Source organism: Chelonoidis abingdonii, chromosome 11 (assembly GCF_003597395.2).
Source record: "Chelonoidis abingdonii isolate Lonesome George chromosome 11, CheloAbing_2.0, whole genome shotgun sequence".
In the NCBI taxonomy this organism is placed as follows: Eukaryota; Metazoa; Chordata; order Testudines; family Testudinidae; genus Chelonoidis; species Chelonoidis abingdonii.
This window is the reverse complement of record NC_133779.1, coordinates 2,079,726-2,100,599: the sequence shown is the minus strand read 5'-3', so window position 1 is coordinate 2,100,599 and position 20,874 is coordinate 2,079,726. Positions and strand designations below refer to the sequence as shown.

The window sequence follows — 20,874 nt, the reverse complement described above, 5'->3', positions numbered from 1 at the left end:
GACATTCAAGGATTTGGATTTGTTGTCATTAGATGAAAATTACCATGCTCTGGAGCAGAAGAAATTGTTACACTTTTTCCTCAAGTGTATTTAACACAGTCTGTAATGTAAGAAAGTAGATTTGAATTATCTTGGCTGTGAAAGCTGTCTCATCTGGATGTGGGGCATTTGCCTGCTGCTAGGGACTGACAGGTCTGGTTTTGTCCCCAATCTGCAAGGAGGTTGAAGTACCCATTGTAACAGATCTGTGGACCTTATTACTTGAAGAAAGGAAATTTTCAGGTAAGCAAGGACACAATTTTCCTTTTACTGGCTACTGTAAAGATCTGTGGGATAGGGTTTAAAATAAGCATGTTGAATAAATTACAGCAAGAGTCTGTAAATAAGGCTGTAAGAACAAGTAAGTCAACCCTTTTTATATTTCACTGCAAACTTGAACTGAATCTTCTTTGATGCAGGACAAAAAGTTTGGATAATTTTTATTCCCCCCCGCCCATTTTGTTTCATTTTCATGATGTCCCTGCGCTTCTAGGTTCAGACAAATAGCAAGAGTTTCAGAATACCATGAGAGGACCAGTTCTTTAAGCATTTCCAGCCCGAAAATAAGCATGAAGTATTGGAAATCACTGAAAAGCCAGTTTCCACAAGAGCTGTAAAACCAAGAGGCTTTGGATTAACCTTAGAATGTCTAGGTGCTTATCAGCGCTTCCATATGCTTTATGGATCTCCTCACCAGTGTGCTATAAATAGTCACTTTTTAAATTAAGAAGGTAGTACTTATGGGTACTGTACAGTTTGTTGGCTGCTTTTCCTGTATAGCTAAATGATTGTCCTTTTTGTTAGCTGTGGGGATAAAGGAGCACAGTTTTTTGTACTGGATCCTATTGTTTTATTTAACTCTTCAGACATGCAGTTCGTTACCTTAGAAATTAAGAGGAAGGTTAGTTTGTATTGCTGACTCTTGCCCCTGTGAATCTGGATCTTCGTTGATTGTCTCTTTCAGCCAAGTCTTTGTTTTATGTAGGGAATATCTTTGTGTGTGAATCTTCAAAAATAATTAAAAACTGCTGTTAATATTATGCATTAGTACATTCAGATTTCATGGGAGTTGTTCTACAGTCCTAGAAATTGAACTGAGAGCAACATGCAAGAGAATTTGGTGGTCTTATTCCATTTCCTATTAGTTTACCCCTTCCCTCTGCAGCTCTACTTTTTATTTTTAGCATTACAAGGTGACATCTATGGCCAGGAAATATCAAGCCTTTTTGGTATATGCCCATCACAAATTTAGGTGTGTCAACAAAAGAGGGTGGGAATATTTTTCTATCCATAGTGTTCCCCTTAACATCCCAAATTACCAAGGGTTGTAGTAAATTCTCCATCATTCGGAGTCTTTGTATCAAGATTGGATGTTTTTCTTAGAAGTGATGGTGTGCTTCAACAAGTTGATGGGCTAGATGGAAGAATCATTGCGTAAAACCTGCAGACTGCATCATGAAGTGAGGTAGGGAGTACATGATCCTAATGGTATCTTCTGGCCTTATAATCTACGATTCTTAGCAATGTGATGGCCATCAGCAACAACAATGCAAAGCTAATAAAAATTATAATGCTGCTCCTCTATGCATTCAGAAAGATAAATGCTACTAGGACCTTTGAAATGTTGTAGAGACAAGATCTGTAAATGTCCTACAGAAATCTCTACTCAATTATAAATAAGACAGTCTCTGTAATCAGTTATGTTTACTCTCTCAAGCTCCATGTATTGCCTGAACTAGCACACAGTCCTGCTGTTGTCACATTCATCCTCTAGTCCCTTAACTCCACTTGGAGGAGTTCACCTACATGTATTGCTTTTATCTTTACGGAGACCTAAAAGGACTTTTTTCTTTTTAAGTTTGATTTTTGTTTCTCTGTGTTTTTGACCTTAGAAATATCAGAAATGTAAAGTTTAGTTTTCTAGTGTTTTTGTAGGAGGATTTCCTGAGAATAGAGGGTGTCTTGGGGACGTTTGTGAGCTCAGTCTCTTTAACTTAAGGCGTTGTTGACAGTCTGTCTCTTTATTTCTCAAAAATATTGAATCAGTCAATGAAGTAAATGCATGTTAACAAAAATAAACAAAGTGGCTTAAATAGCATAGTTTCCCTTCTCAGCTGCTCACCTTTTACATTCTCTTAACCTCTTTGGGTGTCATAATTTCATTAAATCTCTAGTCACTGTAGATTGTACCAGGACCTAGGTTTTTCATGTAAAACGCAAACCATGAAATAAAACTTGTTAAGCCTTCTTTCTGCATTATCAAGAAGCAAACAAAGTTGTTTTTTTTTTGTTTTTTGTTTTTAATTCCTCTGCAAATCACCTTTAACTGAGATTGTAAACTCTCCTCCAAGCTGATGGGTAGACCCCAATACAGCAACGGAAATTGTGCTTGCATGCATCCATCCTTGCAGAGCCCCGTTGACTTTCATGGGGTTCCTTGCAAGCACAAGGGAGTGCTTCTGAGATTCTCATTGTGGGTTGGGGTCTTCACGTTAATCTGTAAAGTACGATGCATGAACATAAGAATGGTCATACAGGGTAAAACCAATGGTCCAGCTTGCCCAATATCCTATCTTCAGACAGTGGCCAATGCCGATGCCTCAAAGAGAGTGAACAGAATACGGCAGTTATCGAGTTATCCATCTCCTGTCATCCAGTCCCAGCATCTGGCAGTAGAGGTTTAGGGACACCCAGACCATTGGATTGCATCCCTGACCATCTTGGCTAATAGCTGTTGATGGACCTATCGTCCATGAACTTCTCTAATTCTTTTTTTGAATCCTGTTATAGTTTTGGCCTTCACAACATCCCCAGGCAATGAATTCCAGAGGCTGACTGCATTGGGTGAAGAAATACTTCCTCTTCTTTATATTAAACTTGCTGCCTGTTCATTTCATTGAGTGACCCCTGGTTCTTGTGTTATGTGAAGGGGAAAATAACACTTTTTCTCCACACCAGTCATGATTTTATAGACCTCTATCATATATCCCCTTAGTCATCTCTTTTCCAAGCTGAACAATCCCAGTCTTTTTCATGTCTTCTCATATGGAAGCTGTTCCATACCCTTACGGTTTTTTGCCCTTTTCTATACCTTTTTCCATTTCTAATAAATCTTTTTTGAGATGGGGTGACCAGAGCTGCATGCAGCATTCAAGGTGTGGACGTACCATGGATTTATGTAGTGGTATTACGATATTTACTACCCTATTATCTATCCCTTTCCTAGTGGTTCCTTGTTTGTGTGTGTGTGTTTGTTTTTGACTGCTGCTGCACACTGTGGATAGTTCCCTGAAAACATCTGCTCAAACTACAACTAGTACCACAAATAACTTACAGGGGTGAGTGTGGGGAAGAAGCACTTACGCCAAAACAAAACCACTTTGCCTTTATGTTCCTGTATCTCTTTGGCTATTCATTCCAGTGGTTAAGCTGGAATAAGAGTGTTTTTTTCCCTCAGTCATCTCTTTTTCACTCCAGCTTCTCCTGCTGTCACCGAGTCCCCAGGTGATGCTCTGGAGCTGCTCCCCACCAAGCCAGGCAGGACTTTGGGGAGCCTCCTCTCCCTTGGGACAGACTGTCTTCAGGGCAAGAAGCTCACAGAGCTTCACCTCCCTGGGTCTGACCTTGGCACATTCAGCATACGCCCCTCCGTGCGCTTCCCCCAGCGAGTCCACTCAGGTGGGGTCCAGGGGAAGCCAGAGGATCCTGCCCCCCCACTTCGCAATCAGACATGACTCTTAGCCAGCCAGTAAAACAGAGATTTATTAGATGACAGGAACACGGTCTAAAACAGAGCTTGTAGGTACAGAGAATGGGACCCCTCAGTCAGGTTCAATTTGGGGCTCAGAGAGCCAGACAACCCCATCTGCACTCACTTCCTGTCCCCAGCCAGCTCGAAACTGAAACCCGCTCCAGCCCCTTCTTCTCTGCTGAGTTCCTTTCCCAGGCCAGGAGGTCACCTGACCTCTTTATTCTCCCACACCTTTAGCATCCCCTTGCAAGGGGGAAGGGCCTGGGCCATTAGTTGCCAAGAGACAGAGTGTTGGCCAGAAACTGAGGCACTCATGGTATTCAGAGGAAATATTAAGAACAGTCCCACTTTATCACACCTGCTTCTACTACAGTGACCTCATAATCTGGTGGTTATGCCACCATCTACTCCTGTTGTGGAAAAAAATAGAGATGACATAAATTCAGCATAGTGACTAATGAAAATAATGACTGTTGTCAACTCTCATATGATTTTATCACTAGTCTTGTGATATTTGATGTGTTTCATAAAGCCCTAGCTCCTGGAGTCAAGTGACATAAGAATCTCCGCTTTTTTAAAGTAAACATATGGACCTCCTGGTTGTGGAGAAAAGCTTATAAACATGACCTGTAAAGGTCTGGAAAACAGAATGTAAATCAAATTAACTTAAACTGTATTATGAGATTTAAAAAATAATGATTTTTAAGTAATCTAATGATTTTAGGGATCCTGCCTTGTGAATTTAGGCTGCTTGGGGTTGGAACTACTGGGAGATCCATGAGCACATCTACACTTGAGTTGGGAGGTATGTTTCCCAGTTCACGTGGATGTACCTGTACTAGCTTTGTTCAGGCTAGCACGGTTACATCGGTGCAAACTGGGAATCACACATTCCAGCTCAAATATAGGCATATAGTCAGAAAAGAGGTTAAAGGTCAGTTAGCTCATATAGTAGGTTTAATCTACCCAATCTTAGTGGTAATTATGGAGTCTCTGATTCCTCCAAATTATGAACATATTCTCAGTGGAAAGCAGTGGCTGTTTTACTTAAGCCTGTGTTTTCCAGTGAATTTACATTTAAAACAGACAAAGCTTTAGTGAAGTCCCTTTTTGTTATACTTAAGATTATTTGCGGGTGCAAGGGTAAGAAAAGAAACAATATTTTCATTCATAAAACCCTTAAATGCTCATAAAACTGCTTTGCACTAGAATGACAGAGCAGAATGAAATTGTTAGACTTTTTAATTGGATAATAATCCATGGTTGTGGTTATATACATTTTTTTTAAAGATTCTCCTCTCTTTCCCCTCCTCCTTTCCATCCCTCCTGGTATAAGGTATAATTATGTTGGTTTTATCTGTACACCAAATCAGTCAGTGTTTTGCAGACGTCTTGCAGTATAACACAATACAATTTTGGTTTGTATACTGTCTTTCCCACAAGCAGGATCATCAGAATGCTTTAGAGAACTAAAAATACAATTAGAATTAAATAATGGCATGGTGGGGAGGAGGTGGAAGACGAAACTCTGATGTAACAGCAGTAGAGAAGAGTTATGCTTTCTGGTGAACTTTTAAATGAGATAATGAATTTAATAGGTAAAGAGCTATAGGAAGGTTGCCAAGAAGACGGCGGCTCTTGCACCCAGAATGGCAGAGATTTGGTGAAGAAACAGAGGAGTCCAGTGCTAGTTGGTTGGACAAGCATTCAGAGAGGCATGGTTTGTCTGATAATTTGCTCCAGACAAACGGAGTTTTTTAAATCAAAGGCAATTTTGAACGGTGTCTTGAAATGAACAGGAGAAAATGCCTTTGCATGTTCTGTGTTTGAGAAGGCAGCGGTGTTAATCTGCACGTTCTGGAGAACTGCAACTTTGCAATTTATGTTTCCATACTGTGACGGGTTGCATCACAGAAACCCCCCTGGGAGGTGCCAACCGATGTGCCAAGACTACCTCTGCTCCTGTTTTCCCTGCCCTCTGAGGACTCCAGCACCCTGTCTTGCTGAGCCAGACATTCCTGTCTGCTCCAGCAAAGACCCGGGGTCTGAATTACTTGCCCCAAAACTGCAGGTTTACCTGAAAGCAGCTAACAGAAGTGTGCTTGTCTTTAACACCCAGATGCCCAACTCCCAGTGGGGTCTAAACCCAAATAAATCCGTTTTACCCTATATAAAGCTTTATTTTATTTGTTTGCTCCCCCAGGTATTAATACATACTCTGAGTTACTTAAGTAAAAAGTAATTTTATTAAATACAGAAAGTAGGATTTAAGTGGTTCAAAGTAGGATTTAAGTGGTTCTAAGTAGGAATAGACAGAACAAAGTAAGTCACCAAGCAAAATTAAAATAAAATGCACAAATCTATGTCTAATCAAACAGAATATAGATAATCTCACCCTTAGAGATGCTTCAGTAAGTTTTTTCCTCAGACTGGACACCTTCCAGGCCTGGGCACAATTCTTTCCCCTGGTACAGCTCTTGTTCCAGCTCAGGTGGTAGCTAGGAGATTCTTCATGATGGCTTCTCCCTCCTCTTTGTTCTGTTCCACCCCTTTATATATCTTTTGCATAAGGCGAGAATCCTTTGTCCCTCTCTGGGTTTCCACCCCCTCCTTCTCAATGGAAAGACACCAGGTTAAAGATGGATTCCAGTTCAGGTGACATGATCACATGTCACTGAAAGACTTCATTGCCCACTTGCCAGCACACACGTATACAGGAAGACTTAGAGGTAAAACACACCCATCTGCAGACAGTTGTCCTGGTTAATGGGAGTCATCAAGATTCATGATCATGTCCCTCGATCTGCTGGCAATGTTCCTACTTGTACAGCCCAAAATGCCATAAGCCTTCTTGGCAACAAGGGCACACTGTTGACTCATATCCAGGCCGGGGATCCCACCTCCACTCCCCCGGAATCTACCTCCCCCAGATGTCTCAGCAGGGTCTTGTTGAGAGAGCAGGGAGCATTCTCATAAGCATGAGGCTAAATCTTACTTCAAATCTACTTTAAAGAAGTTGGATCCAGCCCTGCCTAAATCAAGCACTAGCTCAGCTCAAGAGAACTTAATACGTCCTAAGTTAGAGGCATGATAAGGAAGCCCCCAAGTCTAGGGCTCCATTGGCACTGGGTTAGGATGTGGTAGTATCAGTGCCTCTGGTACCTCCCAAACACAAATCCCGGGATCCTCCACCCCAACAAAGACTGATCACCAAGAGTATCAGTCACCAGTGATTCAGTCTTTGCCTTCAGTGGCTGTGGCATAGACGGGCCTTACTGCGGTTTTCTCTTATATGGCATCTCATTGCCGAGGGAGCCACAACGTAGACTTTATTTAATGCCCTTCATGTTTTTTTTGTTGTTGTTTTTTTAAAGGCAAACTCTTGAATTAAAGTGTTTTCACAGCAGGAAACTGACTTCTGGCAATGTGATTTTTATATGGAACTAATGTGTGCTGAGAACTATTAATTAACATTAATAAAAGTGGCATGTACATCTGAAGGGGTCAATAATATAGTCTTCAGTGTTATGTGTACTGTATTGTAGCTGAGTGTCACCACTGGAGAGTTAATGGTTTTCTAGCAGTTGTCTAGCTGCAGCTGACAAACCGGCTTTAAGTCCCTTTAATACAAGACAGCTCATTTGTTTCTGTATGGAGAGCTGTGCACACCCTATCCTGTGCACCTGCCTCTCTTCTTCCCCCTTTCACCGACCCTGGGAATGTCCAGCTGCATCCTGCACCTAGTGTTTTTTGAGAGGTTGCCCCCTGGTGTCTACAGCTAGTTAAAACATGATAGGACATATTGGTTGTAAGTCACGTGAATCCCTTTTGAGAGCTTGGAGATGATCAAACCATGACTGCAGTGTCAGCTGGGATGATTTTTCCCCCTGCACCCTCAACCCAGTCAGGTCTGAGGCAAAAGAGACTTGTGATTTAATATGCAAAACAGATGGCCAGAACATGGGGTGCAAAAACCAGGGGGAAGGGTGTTTTATCCCTGTGGTACAGAACTAATCTCTTAAACACAGCGAAGTAATTCTAATTACTTCTATAGCAAATGTCAGCAAGATGGGCCTGTGTATTCAGTCTGAAGAGTTGAGTTCTAATTTGGTTAACGTCTTATCATGGGTTTCTCTTAATAGTGAATCAATTGGATTTATTTGGCCCTATCTGTTCTGAAGAGGTCCAGATGAGGTATGGGGCTGTTACTGTGGGGGATAAATTAGCAAACGAACACTTGAATTCATGCTGCTAGCCGATAACAAATAACTGATTTTCATAAGCATTAATTTTAAGTGTGTGTGAGAGAGAGAATAAGTAAAGGAATTGGCATGCTAGATGGACTGGAAATGGAGCTGGAGCCTTTCACTTGTAGGTCACCTTTTCAAATCCAGCCTATATCAGTAGTGACTGGAAGTTATTGATGGCTCTTCAGTATCCAGTGGACAAGTATTCACATAAAAAAAACCGGCAACCATAGATTAGCACTAGCTGTTTGCTCCTCCCTAGTCTCAGCAGGGAAGCTAAAGTTTGATTGGAGGCTGATATACACATTCCCCATAAGTATGTTAGAGGCTTTGGGTATGTTGGTGAGGGCAGCATGTGGGCCTGCAATTTAACTTGTCACTGTCGCTCTTTGGAGAAATAGGGACTTCAAACTTCAGAAACTAGCAGTCTGGCTCTTTTAACCAGCACCAAATTACACAGCAGCATAAATAATAAGAATGGAATGTGTTAACACGTGTATTTATGCTCTAAGGTGCTGAAGCCCAAAGACCTTTGAGCACCTAAGGGTATGTTCACACTACCCGACAGATTGGTGGGTAGCTGTCGATTTATCGTGTCTCATCTAGATGCAATAAATCAATCCCCAAATGCTCTGCCGTCGACTCCGGAACTCCACCAGGGCAAGAGGCAGAAGCGGAGTCGACGGGGGAGCCACGGCCATCGATCCCGGACCGTGAGGACGGGAGGTAAGTCGATCTAAGATACGTCAACTTCAGCTATGCTGTTCTCGTAGCTGAAGTTGCGTATCTTAGATCGATTTCCCCCCTCCCCCCAATGTAGACCAGGACTAAGCAATGATTACTCATCTGCCATAGCAGGATAAAATGAGGTGTATATTATTGGGTCCGTACGTGGAAGAAAGACTTTTTTGAATTGCAAAATGTTGTGTTGGGGTTTAAGGGGTGGGTGGGGGGTTGTTTTTGTTTGTTGTGGGGTGGGGATGGGAAGGCAGCAGTTAATAAGTACAGTTTGTGCTGCATAGCACAGCTGTATTTTTCTAATTTTAATGCACTCTCTCACCCCTCTTTTCAGTTGACATGGATGATGAAGATGGGCGGTGCTTGTTAGATGTAATTTGGTAAGTAGTACCACCTCATGAAACAGACCCCAAGCTAATTTATCATCTTCTATACTCTTCTAGGGTAATGGGGGGGGGGGGCAGGGGGGGAGTGCAAAAGACTTGAGCTTCTGTTTGGAGTTAGAGCATTTCCATGGAATTCATTTTTGCACACATTCTCAATCAGTTGCCTCCATGCTTTTTTCCATGCAGTTCTCTCTGCATGGTTCAACTTCCCTGAAGTCCTCTTAAAGGCTCTACACTGCCCACTTGCAAGGCCCCTCTAAATGCCCACTTCTGCAATGCTTTCCATAGTGAAACTTGTTACTCCCCTTCCCTAATCTCTGTCTGTCTTGGATTGTGAACTCTTTGGGGCAGGGACTATCCCTTCTTTGCTGTGCTGAAAGAGACTAGCCACATTGTAGATGCTCCTGCAAAAAAACAAATAATAATAATAATTTTATGTGAAAATTTGATAGCAACCTTTAAAACTGCAGTAAGTTTTTGGCTGAACCAGCTCTGATTTTCTTGTTTGAAACCTTTGTGGTTTCATGTTTTGTATTTTTTGTTTGTTTATTTAGGTTTAATTAAGAACATTTTGCACAGCTGATTTTTATAGGGAAATAGACATTAACAGTAGATTAGCTCTGCACATTCTGTTTTTCATTTGTTCCGTTTAATGCATGTGTGGATAAAACTATCTAAGTTCTGTAGTGTTTTGCCAGGAACTATAGTATTTAGGCACTGCACATCCTTAAAAATGTACAGCGATAGTCCGTCTCACAGCACTGTTGCAAAGTGCTTGTTGAGAGAAGTGCCTGGTGAAAGCTGTCATCAGTGCTAGCTAGCTCAGGGGTAGGCAACCTATGGCATGCGTGCCAAAGGTGGCATGCGAGCTGATTTTCAGTGGCATTCACTCTGCCCGGGTCCTGGCCACTGGTCCGCAGGGCTTTGCATTTTAATTTAATTTTAAATGAAGCTTCTTAAATATTTTAAAAACCTTATTTACTTTACACACAACAATAGTTTAGTTCTATATTATAGACTTATAGAAAGAGAACTTCTAAAAACGTTAAAATGTATTACTGACGCAGGAAACCTTAAATTAGAGTGAATAAATGAAGACTCGGCACAGCACTGCTGAAAGGTTGCCGACCCCTGAGCTAGCTAGTAGCCTGAGGTTAACTCAGAACAGTTAATGTTTTGACAAACTACTTGTTAACTACAATGTAGGCTAATTTTCCAGAAGGGATTATTGCGATTGTAAAACTGTTGTCAATGACTTGGTAAGTAGGGCCCTGCAGAAATAACAGGGGAGGGGGTATAAGAGCATGTTAGTGACAGAGGAGGCTAAAAAGAAAAATCACCGTTTACAATCAGTAAATGTATGTAATCAGTATATTTATGTAGTATAAAAATAGAGCATAAAGCTGTGTACGTTATTGGTCATTTAGTCTTAGATGGTTGAAATCTTGTATCAAATTTAAATTTGTAAAAATGTTCTAGGGTACAGGACTGGATTGTTTTTATTCAAAATGCATCCACATTAATTCTGTCCATGGGGGTGCTAGAGCAGTCAAATGGCTCCCAGATCCATATTGACACATTTCATGCACCAAAATGCAATATTTTTCATGATAGAACCTCATGGCTTTTATGTGCTCCTGAGAGGACAGTGTATATAAGGAGTTCCTGGCCTCTGCAGAAGCAATATTAACTGACTGCTGGCCACACCAGTGCTGCTGAGGAGTGACTGTCAAAAAAAATAACAGTGATCCTCTAGCAGTAACTGATATTTCTACAAGTCAGAATGCAAGTGAATGCCCAGTTATGTGAATATATTCATTAGGGACATTTATTTCTTTTCAGATTAAAATTTGAGTCGTACATTCTCTCTTTGAACAATTTCATATGTTGTTTTGCAGTGATCCTCAGGCTTTGAATGATTTTTTACATGGATCTGAAAAAGTGAGTAGTGGTTTTTACTTGTTTTGTTAATCAAAATATTAAAATTTAAACATTTTTGACAGTGAAGCTTAAATTAAAGGAAAAAACCCATAACTTGAATTTCTCTTTTCTTTTTTTTTTTTAAGGGGGGGGTTTGGGTAGCCCAGGGGGGTGATAATAGGTTCTGGAATTTTTCGTCTCTGAGGACCCAATCCTGCAAGGTGCTCCATGCAGAGCCACACTGAAGTCATTAGTTTGTACATGCATAGTCCTCTGCACAGAACAGCTTACAAGAATGGGGCCCAACCTAGTCACCTATGTTGCTAGTGATCACAAATTCCTATCTTCTAGTTATTGTTCGCTGACCTGAGCAAAATAAGTTTGTCGTCTATTTCCTAGTAGGTAAGTTTGAGTAGCAGCCGTGTTAGTCTGTATCCACAAAAAGAACAGGAGTACTTGTGGCACCTTAGAGACTAACAAATTTATTGTAGCATAAGCTTTCGTGGGCTGCAGCTCACTTCATCAGAATGAAGTGAGCTATAGCCCACGAAAGCTTATGCTCAAATAAATTTTAGTCTCTAAGGTGCCACAAGTACTCCTGTTCTTTTAGTAGGTAAGTGTCTATCTTACAATATCTGCCACTACGGTTGGTACTTGTTTGCCCCTTCAGCAGAGAAGCCAAGTATTGAATAAGCCCCAGAGAAGGAACTACCTTCCCACCTCTGGATTTGGGGCTCTCCACATCAGATCTGAGGCATGTTGGCAGAGGGGCAGTGCATGTGAAGGAAGCTTGCCCAACTGCTACCAATGGTGTACCAGCTCTGAGGCTAGGGAGACCATTCATCTGTCTCCAGTGACTGCCAGTCAGCACCATCCACACTGTCAGCACTAAATTCAGTTTAATTCTATTTAAATAAAGTAAATACAATATTTTTAATTGCAGATTGACAGTGATGACCTCCTGGACAACACAGGAGATGCAGCCAGTGCCTTCTTTGAGGGTACTGGGGTATGTATTTATAATGTTGTTTTTTTAATTGTTACTTGGTAAATTCATTTTAGAAACCTGTCTTTTGTTGTTTCACAAGTTTGTTTTTAATAAATCTGTTTTCCAGTGTGAGTAGATTACACAGGATGCATGGATTATTCCCCAAAAACTTAAAGAAAAGTTGGGGCAGGAAAGAACAAATGGGTTCAGTGTGTGCCCCATATGTGTGGGGGAGGGGGAAAATGAGTTTATAAGCACACATCTCTCTCTCTCTGTTTTGTTTTTCTATAAACTTGGGAAAACTTTGAGGACAGAGAATACAGAGGAGCCGCTAAAGGAAGTATGATAAGACCACTATCCTTTAAAGATTGTGGGGAAAATGGGGCTGAATGTTACAAAGAAATTGTAAGGAACATGTAGCACCTTCTTAGTTCTTTCTTCTAATGTAGGATTGGAGTTGGGAGTGCTCAGTTTTGTTGACAGACAGACGGGTAAAGTTGACCCTGGAAAGCCTCACTTGATTATTTTGCACAAATCTGATTGGAAACATGGGCAGTATTTTTTATTTTCCACCAAGGATGCGGTTTGTACTTGCAATGGAATAGAGAGCGGAGTGAGTTTTTTATCCTTTCCTGACTACATTGAGCTTTTTTTTTTTTTTTTAATGAAAAGCCATTTATTAAAGCTTCTGATGCTCTGTGGTACTTGTTGGAAAGCAAAGAAGCTTTTCCAAGAGTTTAGATTTAAATGTTAGATGCTGATTTCAGGTAGATCCAAAAACAAATGGAACCAAGATTTCCTCACACAAAACATTGACATGATAAAGCCAATGGTGCCCACTGTGTGCTAGGCACTTTCCAAACACACAAGGACAGTCTCTGCTCTGAGGAGCTCACCCTGTAAGGCAACTGTGGGTCAGGACCCCTCAGGGGGTCGCAAGGTTATTACATGGGGGGTCGCGAGCTGCATGCCTCCATCCCAAACCCCGCTTTGCCTCCAGCATTTATAATGGTGTTAAATTAAAAACACTTCTTTATATATTTATAAAGAGGGTTGCAATCGGAGGCTTGCTATGTGAAAGGGGTCACCAGTACAAAAGTTTGAGAACCACTGCTCTAAGGTCAGCCAGTATATGGAGGTATATGTCTGAGCTCGTTTGAATGTCAGTAGCAAGAAACTATTTTTCTAGTTTTGGAATATGGAAATCTCAGTTCTAGTTCCAACAACAATTTTATTCTACTTTTTAGTTAATTGATTAATACAAAGGCGTTATATTTTCCAAACTCTGTTGCTATCACCTCGCTTTCTTATATTTATGCTCTAGAGAAGTCTAGTACAGTGGTTCCCGAACTTGTTCCGCTGCTTGTGCAGGGAAAGCCCTTGGTGGGCTGGGCTGGTTTTGTTTACCTGCTACGTCTGCAGGTTCAGCCGATTGTGGCTCTCAGTGGCCGCGGTTTGCTGCTCCAGGCCAATGGGAGCTGCTGGAGGCAGCAAGCAGTATGTCCCTCGGCCCGCGCCACTTCCACCAGCTCCCCTTGGCCTGGAGCAGCGAACCGCGGCCATTGGGAGCTGCGATCGGCGAACCTGCGGACAAGGCAGGTAAACAAACCAGCCTGGCCCGCCAGGGGCTTTCCCTGCACAAGCAGTGGAACAAGTTTAGGAACCACTGGTCTAATGGCTAAAGTAAAGGAACTGCGAGTTTGCTCGCTTGGGTTCTGTTACCAGCTCTTCCACTGACTCATGATGTGACTTTGTGCAAGGCACTTAATCCCTGTGCCTCGGGTTCCCTTTAATAACATCATGCATTTATTTAGCACTTTATGGGGATGGCAAGATGGTTTACAAATGTACTTAGCAAATTGATACACAAACTTTACCTTGGGATCACTTTGCCCAACACTGAGATGCAGTCAACTCTAGGGTGGATCACAAAAGCATTTTAACAGCTCCCAGTAAGGGTGCACAACCATTTAGCACAGAAAGATTAAAAATCCTGTTTCATGGGTTTGAATTAAATGCTTTTTCTCTCCCTCTCCCCCCATCTTAAACCTTTTAGCTGCATGTACAAGAATCCTCTGGCAACCATCTGAACACTGAACAGAATCAGAACACAACAAGCGTTGACCTAGACTTTTTGGAAGATGACATCCTGGGGTCACCATCTGGTGGTGGGGCGAATCTTCAGAACTCAGACCAGCCCTGTGACATTCTCCAGCAGAGCCTGCAAGAGGCTAACATTACAGAACAGACTCTGGAGACAGAGGCAGAACTGGACCTGGGTTCTTTCCAGCTCCCTACACTTCAGCCAGTGGTTCAGACTGCCTCTGATGGCACGCCGCAGATTTTCTCCAGTGGGGCTGACCTAATCGGGTTGCAGCAGCCTGCAGTCCTGACACATCAAGCACTGGTGCAGCAGTCAGTGGGAGCAGACGTTGTTAATAAGGCCATCAGTGTTCAGCCTTTTCTTCAGCAGGTTGGCTTAGGGAATGTTACCATACAGCCAATTTCGAACCTTCAGGGCTTGCCTAATGGAAGCCCAAGTGGGACATTGGGAATTGGGCCGATTCAAGTAGTTGGACAACAGGTGATGGCTATTAATCAGTCAGCTCAGCAGATCATTGCAAAACAAGTTCAGCCCTCCCAAGTGGCCACCATGCCTGTTGGCGGTTACATCACCCAGACAGCACCTGAGCAACAGCAGGTCACCCTCGCATCCACAGGGGTGTCTCCACAGAACGCTGGCCTTGTCATCCAGAAAAACCTGCCATCAGTGGCCACTACCACACTGAATGGAAACTCCATGTTTGGGAACGTATCTGCCACCCAAGGCTCCCAACCTCTCACAGTCACATCGAACTTAAGCAGCCCATTGGTGCAGGCCCAAAACGTGATTATCCATAGAACACCCACACCAATTCAGCCCAAACCTGCAGGGGTCCTGCAACAAAAGCTGTACCAGATCACCCCCAAGCCATTTGGTCCCAATAATACCACACTGACACATCAGAAAGAGGCTGCCCTGCAACAGCAGAAGGCCAACAGAACCTGACTTTTATGGCAGCAAACCAGGACAGAATGTGGTCTTGTCTGGATTCCCGCAAGGCCCTGCCTGCCAACATGGTTCAAACAGGCCTTCACCGCAGCAGCAAGCCCTCAGCAAGCCCCATGAGCGCCACTTGCTAACAAGGCAGCAGTATTGTCATCCCCGGCAGCAATCATGTTCCTCAGCCAATGTTACAGGGTCAGAACCAGTTCCTTCTTCCTGGGCAGTTAGCAGGTGCCCTCTGCTGTTCAGATACCCCAGCAGCTTCAGCCTTGCAGGCTAACATGGGAGGACAGATCCTAACTTCGCACCTAGTGGCCAGCCCATCAATAACTAGCCAAGGGACCTGGTGAGGCAGCTGATAACCAATCGGCCTTGCCTGCCCAATCCTTACCATCAAGAACATAGCTAGCCAGCTGAAATCTGGGGCAGGTGCTTACAATCGCAGAATGCGCATGGCACTGCTCACATTCTTCTGCACCTTCAGCTGCAGCCTGTCAGGTGGGGTCAAGCCAACTTTGTTCAGATGCCTGTCTCTCTAGCTGGCAGCTTGACCCTCAGAGTCAGCCCTCTGCAGCCTCATTGGCAGGGTGCATCGGTCAGACTGGGCAACCGTTATCCAAAGGTGTAACTCCTGCCTAACGTTTGCTAATTTAAATTCCACTTGAGAACCTCAGCCAGCTGTGAGCATCAGGCATCTTGCACCACCAGCAGTTAAGTCAGGCCTCAATTTCACCACAGCCTGCTTTCTGGCACCAGCCTGCTGCAAGCAGTGACCAGTCCTCTAATAACGACCGTCCAGACTGCATCCCAAGCCTCCAGCTCCACCTCATCTTCAGGTGAATGTGCAGCAGCAGCTCCTCAGCAGCCAGCACAAAGCTACCTGTTGATTCACAGCCCAGCCCTAACTTGGCATCAGTCCAGAGAAGATCATCTTGGGCCAGACAGTGCTGGAACTGTCATAAAACCAAGATTCCATGCAGGAATGTTCTGCAACAGGCAAGTGAAATATTGTAAAGAACCACAATTAGCGGTATTAGCTAAGTTTGGCTCACTTATTTTAATCTGTTTGGTGAGAAGGCAAAAGGAGAGTGTCACGGAGGTCTGGCCGCACCCCTCTTACCTGGGAACCCACAGTGGAACTTTTATCCCAGCCAGTAAAACAGAAGTTATTGGACCAGAGCAGGAACACAGGTTAACAAGCAGAGCTTGCAGGCAAGTCCGGACCCCTCCAACAACTGAGTCCTTCTGGGGGTTCAGGGGCTTGATCGCCACTAGGATCCGCCTGAATTCCTCCCATAGCCCAAACCCAAACTGTCCTGCCTCTCCTCCTCCGGCCCGACCCCAAACCCTTTTGTTTCCTTCTCCCCCTGCCCAGAGTCCCCCCCCCCACCCTGCCGCTCACATTACAACCTGAACTACCTGTCCCTGACACCTTACAAGACATCCCCTGCTTCCCGTTCCCACACACAGACAGCCCCTAACTCCATCACACTCTCCACCTTCGGAACTGAACTGGAGCGGGGTCCCTCTGCCCCAGTGACCTCGGGAAGTTCAGGGCCCCACTCTCCGGAACAACGCGTCGCTAGGCAGGTGGCACTTCCTTCACATGGACCACGTCCATGTCTAGTCCTGCAGGAGCAAGGCTCCACCTCAGGAGCTGGCGTTGGTCTCCTTTCATCTGGTGCAGCAGGTCAGGGAGAGTGGTCTGTGTACACGGTGAAGTGTCCGCCTCAAAGATATATGGCGCTTAAGCTTCTTAAGGGCCCAACACAAATGGCCAGGCATTCCTTCTCGATGGCCGCGTAGTTTGCTCCGGGGTATGCGCTTTACTCAGGTACACGATGGGGTGTCTCTCCCCTTTTCATCCTCCCTGCATTAACACCAGCCCCCAGTCGGTCTGAGGCGTCGGTGAAAAGCACCATAAAGGGTTTTGTCAAAATCTGGGTTCACCAGAACTGGGCTCACTGACCAGAGCCTCCTTCAGGCGCCCGGACGCCTCCTGGCATGGCTCGGTCAGAAATTACCCTTGTCTGGCTTCCCCTTTTTGAACAGTTCAGTGATGGGGCCGGCTATGGTGCTAAAGGTGGGGCACGAACTTCGATAGTATCCGCCATCCGCAATAAAGGCCTGGAACTGCTTCTTGGTTTGGGGAGCAGGCGCAGTCTCTGATCACCTTCCACCTTGGCGGTTCTGCTTCAGGCAGCCGTCTTCCCCACCCGATGGCCAGGAAGATACTTCCGCCATCCCCCACCTGCACTTCTCAGGCCTTTAGGTTAACCCACCTCCCCGAATTCGGTTCAGGACTTGGGTAACCTGGGACACATGTTCCTCCCAGGTCGGTGAAGGAAACGCAGATGTCGTCAATATAAGGCACGGCAAAACTCTCCTCCCCAGCTCAGTAGCTGATCACGCAAGGCGCTGGAGGTGGGCCGGCGCTCACCTTGAGCCAAAAGGGCAGGGGTCAGAAACTCGTAGAGACCCAGAGGGGTGATAAAGGCCGATTTCCAGCCTGGCATCTGCGTCCAGCCGGCACTGTGGCCAGTAGCCCTTGGTAAGATCCATGGTGGTGAGGTACCGAGACCTCCAGTTTGTCCTAAGGAGTTCGGCAGGCCTGGCATGGGTAGCATCAGATACGGTGATGGCATTGAGCTTTCGATAGTCCACACAGAACCGAATTGACCCTCCTTCTGGGGACGCAAGCACCACTGGCGAGGCCCAAGGGCTGGAAGACTGCTGGATCACCCACCAAAGCCAGCATGTCCCTGACCTCCCTTTCCAGATCCTGGGCAGTTTTACCAGTGACCGAAAAGGGGGCATCTTATAGGGGAAAATGTGGCCCAGTCTCCACCCTGTGGACAGTAAATTATGCGTCCAGCTGGTTGGAAACAGCTGTCGTACAGATGACAGCAACCCCTCGATCTCCAGCGTGCTGGGACCCTGGTCCAGCTGATCAAGAGAGGGGATTGCCTCGGGGGGAACCAGCCTTTTGTCCCAGGGACACTAGATCCACCAAAGGGCATCTCCCTGCCCTCCCGTGTCCACAACGGCCAACGCCACATCCTGTATAGTATGGTTTCATCATGTTTCACATGGTACATGCCCGCCGGTGATGTGCCCGGTTTGACAGCTCCACCTGCATAGTTACCCTCATTCAAGTTGCTTGATAACCTTGAAAGGGCCCTTCCAGGCCCTGGAGTTTGTTTCCTCACAGGGAATGAGAACATCACCTGATCCCCGGTGGGCAAAGGCTCGGGCCCGGGCCGTGCCGGTCCTACCAGACCTTCTGCTTCCCTCTGGCTCGGGCCAGATTCCCCTGGCCAGGCCCAGAGCTGGCTCAGCTTTTCCCGAAGGTCGGGACACTCCACCACTGGATCTCCCTCGGGAGGGGCCTCCCTCCCATTCATCTCTCATCAGGTCCAGGGGCCCCTTACTCGCCTCCATACAACAGTTCGAAGGCGAAAACCCGGTAGACTCCTGGGTACCTCCCCTGTACGCGAACAGCAGGTGAGGTAAGTATTTGTCCCAATCCTGCGGGTGCTGGTTCATAAATGTTTTTAGCATCATCTTCAGCGTCCCGTTGAACTTTTCCACCAGCCCGTTGACCTGGGGTGATACGCTGAGGCCCAGTTGTGCTGCACCCCACATTTCTGCCATAAGGACCGGAGCAGGGTCGACATGAAGTTGGACCCCTGATCCGTTAAGACCTCCTTGGGGAACCCCACCCGGCTGAAAATCGTCAGCAGCGCATCTGCCACTGTATCTGCTTCGATAGAGGACAAGGCCACCGCTCGGGGTAGCGAGTGGCAAATCCACCACCACCAGGATGTATTTTTTTCCCTGACCGGGTCATCTTGCTGAGAGGTCCACTATGTCCATGGCCACTTCTGGAAAGGTTCTTCTATGATGGGTAAAGGCCTCAGGCTGCTTTCCTCTTGTCCTGGGCCTTCCCACCCTCTGGCAGGGATCACAGGATTGGCAGTACTGTCGGACCTGGGTAAAGACCCAGGCCAGTAAAGTTCTGTAGCAGCCTCTGCCTGGTGCGCCGGATTCCCTGGTGTCCTGCGAGAGGATGTCATGGGCCAGGTACAGCAGCTGTGGCGAAACTTCTGGGGACCACCAGCTGCCTCCTGATCCCCATGACTCTACCTCCCCTGGGGAGCCCATTCTCGTACAGGAACCCCTTCTCCCACAGGAACCTCTCCTTGCAACTCTCCTCAGGGTGTCCGCACTAAGGTCACCTGGTCCCGGGGCTTCCGCAAGGAGGGATCTTTCTGCAACTCCGCCTGGAACTCAGCAGCTGGGACAGGGATGGGGACCAGCTCTCTCTTACTGGCTGGGCCTGAGGTCGCAGCCTCTCTGAGCCCTGCCCCTGGACGCTCCCCCCCAGGTTAGGTCCTGCACCTCAGGCTGAGACCTTCCCCGTTGTCGGGGTGCAGTGCACTTTGCCGACTCTGACTACGAGTCACGACCAGGGCACTCTGAGTGCTACTAGGCCAGTCCTCAAGGTCCCCCCATTAACACGTCTGTGGGCAAGTTGGGTGTACCCCCACATCCTTTGGGCCCTCCTTGGCCCCCCACTTCAGATGCACTCTTGCCACGGGCACCTTGAATGGGGTCCGCCCACGCCCATCAAGTCAGGTAGGTGTCGGGCACCCACCGATCTGAGCCCACCACTTCGGGCCGGGCAAGCGTCACCTCTGCCCCCGTGTCCAGTACCAGTGACCTCCTTCCCATCTACCTCCAGGGAAACAATGCACTCTTCCGGAGGGCAGCCCGCGCCCACCCGGTAAACTAAGAACCCAGAGCTGGCGCTTCAGCCCCCAGAGGAGCTGACCTGGGGACCTCCTCCCTCCTTCATAGGTGGTATGTTGCCAGCCCCCTTTCCTGGAGGGTAGCCCATCTTCCGATTGGGTTTTTACCCAGTCCACCTCTGCGGGTTGGTCTGTTGGTCTGTCCTGAGCTTGGGGCACTGGGCCCGTATGTGGCCTCGTTGGCCACATTGATAGCAGCCCATGTCTCGTGGGTCCCCTGGAATGGGTCGGAGGGACCTGACACTGGATGTTCCCCCTTTGGGGGGGTTCTCCATAGGCCCCGCTGGGAGGTCCATGATGACTCTCTCTCTGCGCTGAGGCAGGCTGCTCCTTCGAGACTCCTCCCTGCATCCCCTGCCCGATTGTCCACAATTGGCGGCAAGTTGGCCTGCGTGCTGCGGGTCTCCGGCTTCTGGTCCCTCCCACAGCCTCAGGTGACGGGCACTGCTCTACAGGTGCTCCAGTATGAACAGTCCAGCAAGTCCTCTTTAGTTTGGGCCCCAGCTGTCCACTTGCGGGCATACCCCTGCGCCCGGTTGACCAGTTTGTAGGTATGTGATCTCACGGGTTTTACGCTGACTCCGGAACCTTTTCCGGTACATCTCAGGAGTCAGCCCAAACTCGCGGAGCAGGGCCTGTTTGAACAGTTCGTAGTCCCCCGCCTCCGCCCCTTTCAGTCGGCTGTACACCTCCACGGCCGTGGAGTCCAGTAAGGGGGTGAGAATGAGATCCTGTCTGCAGGGCCCAACCCCTTGCAGCTCGCAGGCATTCTCAAAGGCCGTCAGGAAGGTATCTATGTCCTCCCCCTCCTTACGCCGGGGCAGCAAGCGTTATCAAAGTTCGTGTAGGCTTGGTCCCCCTCATCACCGCAGCCGGGGCCTCACGGCTCCTCAGCGGGCCAGCTCCAGCCTCGTTTGTTTACGCTGTTTCTCTCTCTCCTCCAGCTCT

General features: G+C 46.4%; 1 protein-coding gene across 1 annotated transcript in view; it reads left to right on the top strand.

Moving 5' to 3' along the window:
- The window catches only part of BICRA (BRD4 interacting chromatin remodeling complex associated protein), a 95,199-nt gene extending 79,734 nt beyond the window's left edge, over positions 1-15,465 (top strand). Inside the window, 7 exon segments of the mRNA XM_032804481.2 lie at positions 9,110-9,155; positions 11,060-11,102; positions 12,025-12,090; positions 14,126-15,104; positions 15,107-15,127; positions 15,130-15,250; positions 15,252-15,465. Of these exon segments, the coding sequence (XP_032660372.1) occupies positions 9,115-9,155; positions 11,060-11,102; positions 12,025-12,090; positions 14,126-15,104; positions 15,107-15,127; positions 15,130-15,250; positions 15,252-15,465 (1,485 nt within the window). The 5' untranslated portion in view covers positions 9,110-9,114.
- Positions 15,466-20,874: the final 5,409 nt, after the last annotated feature.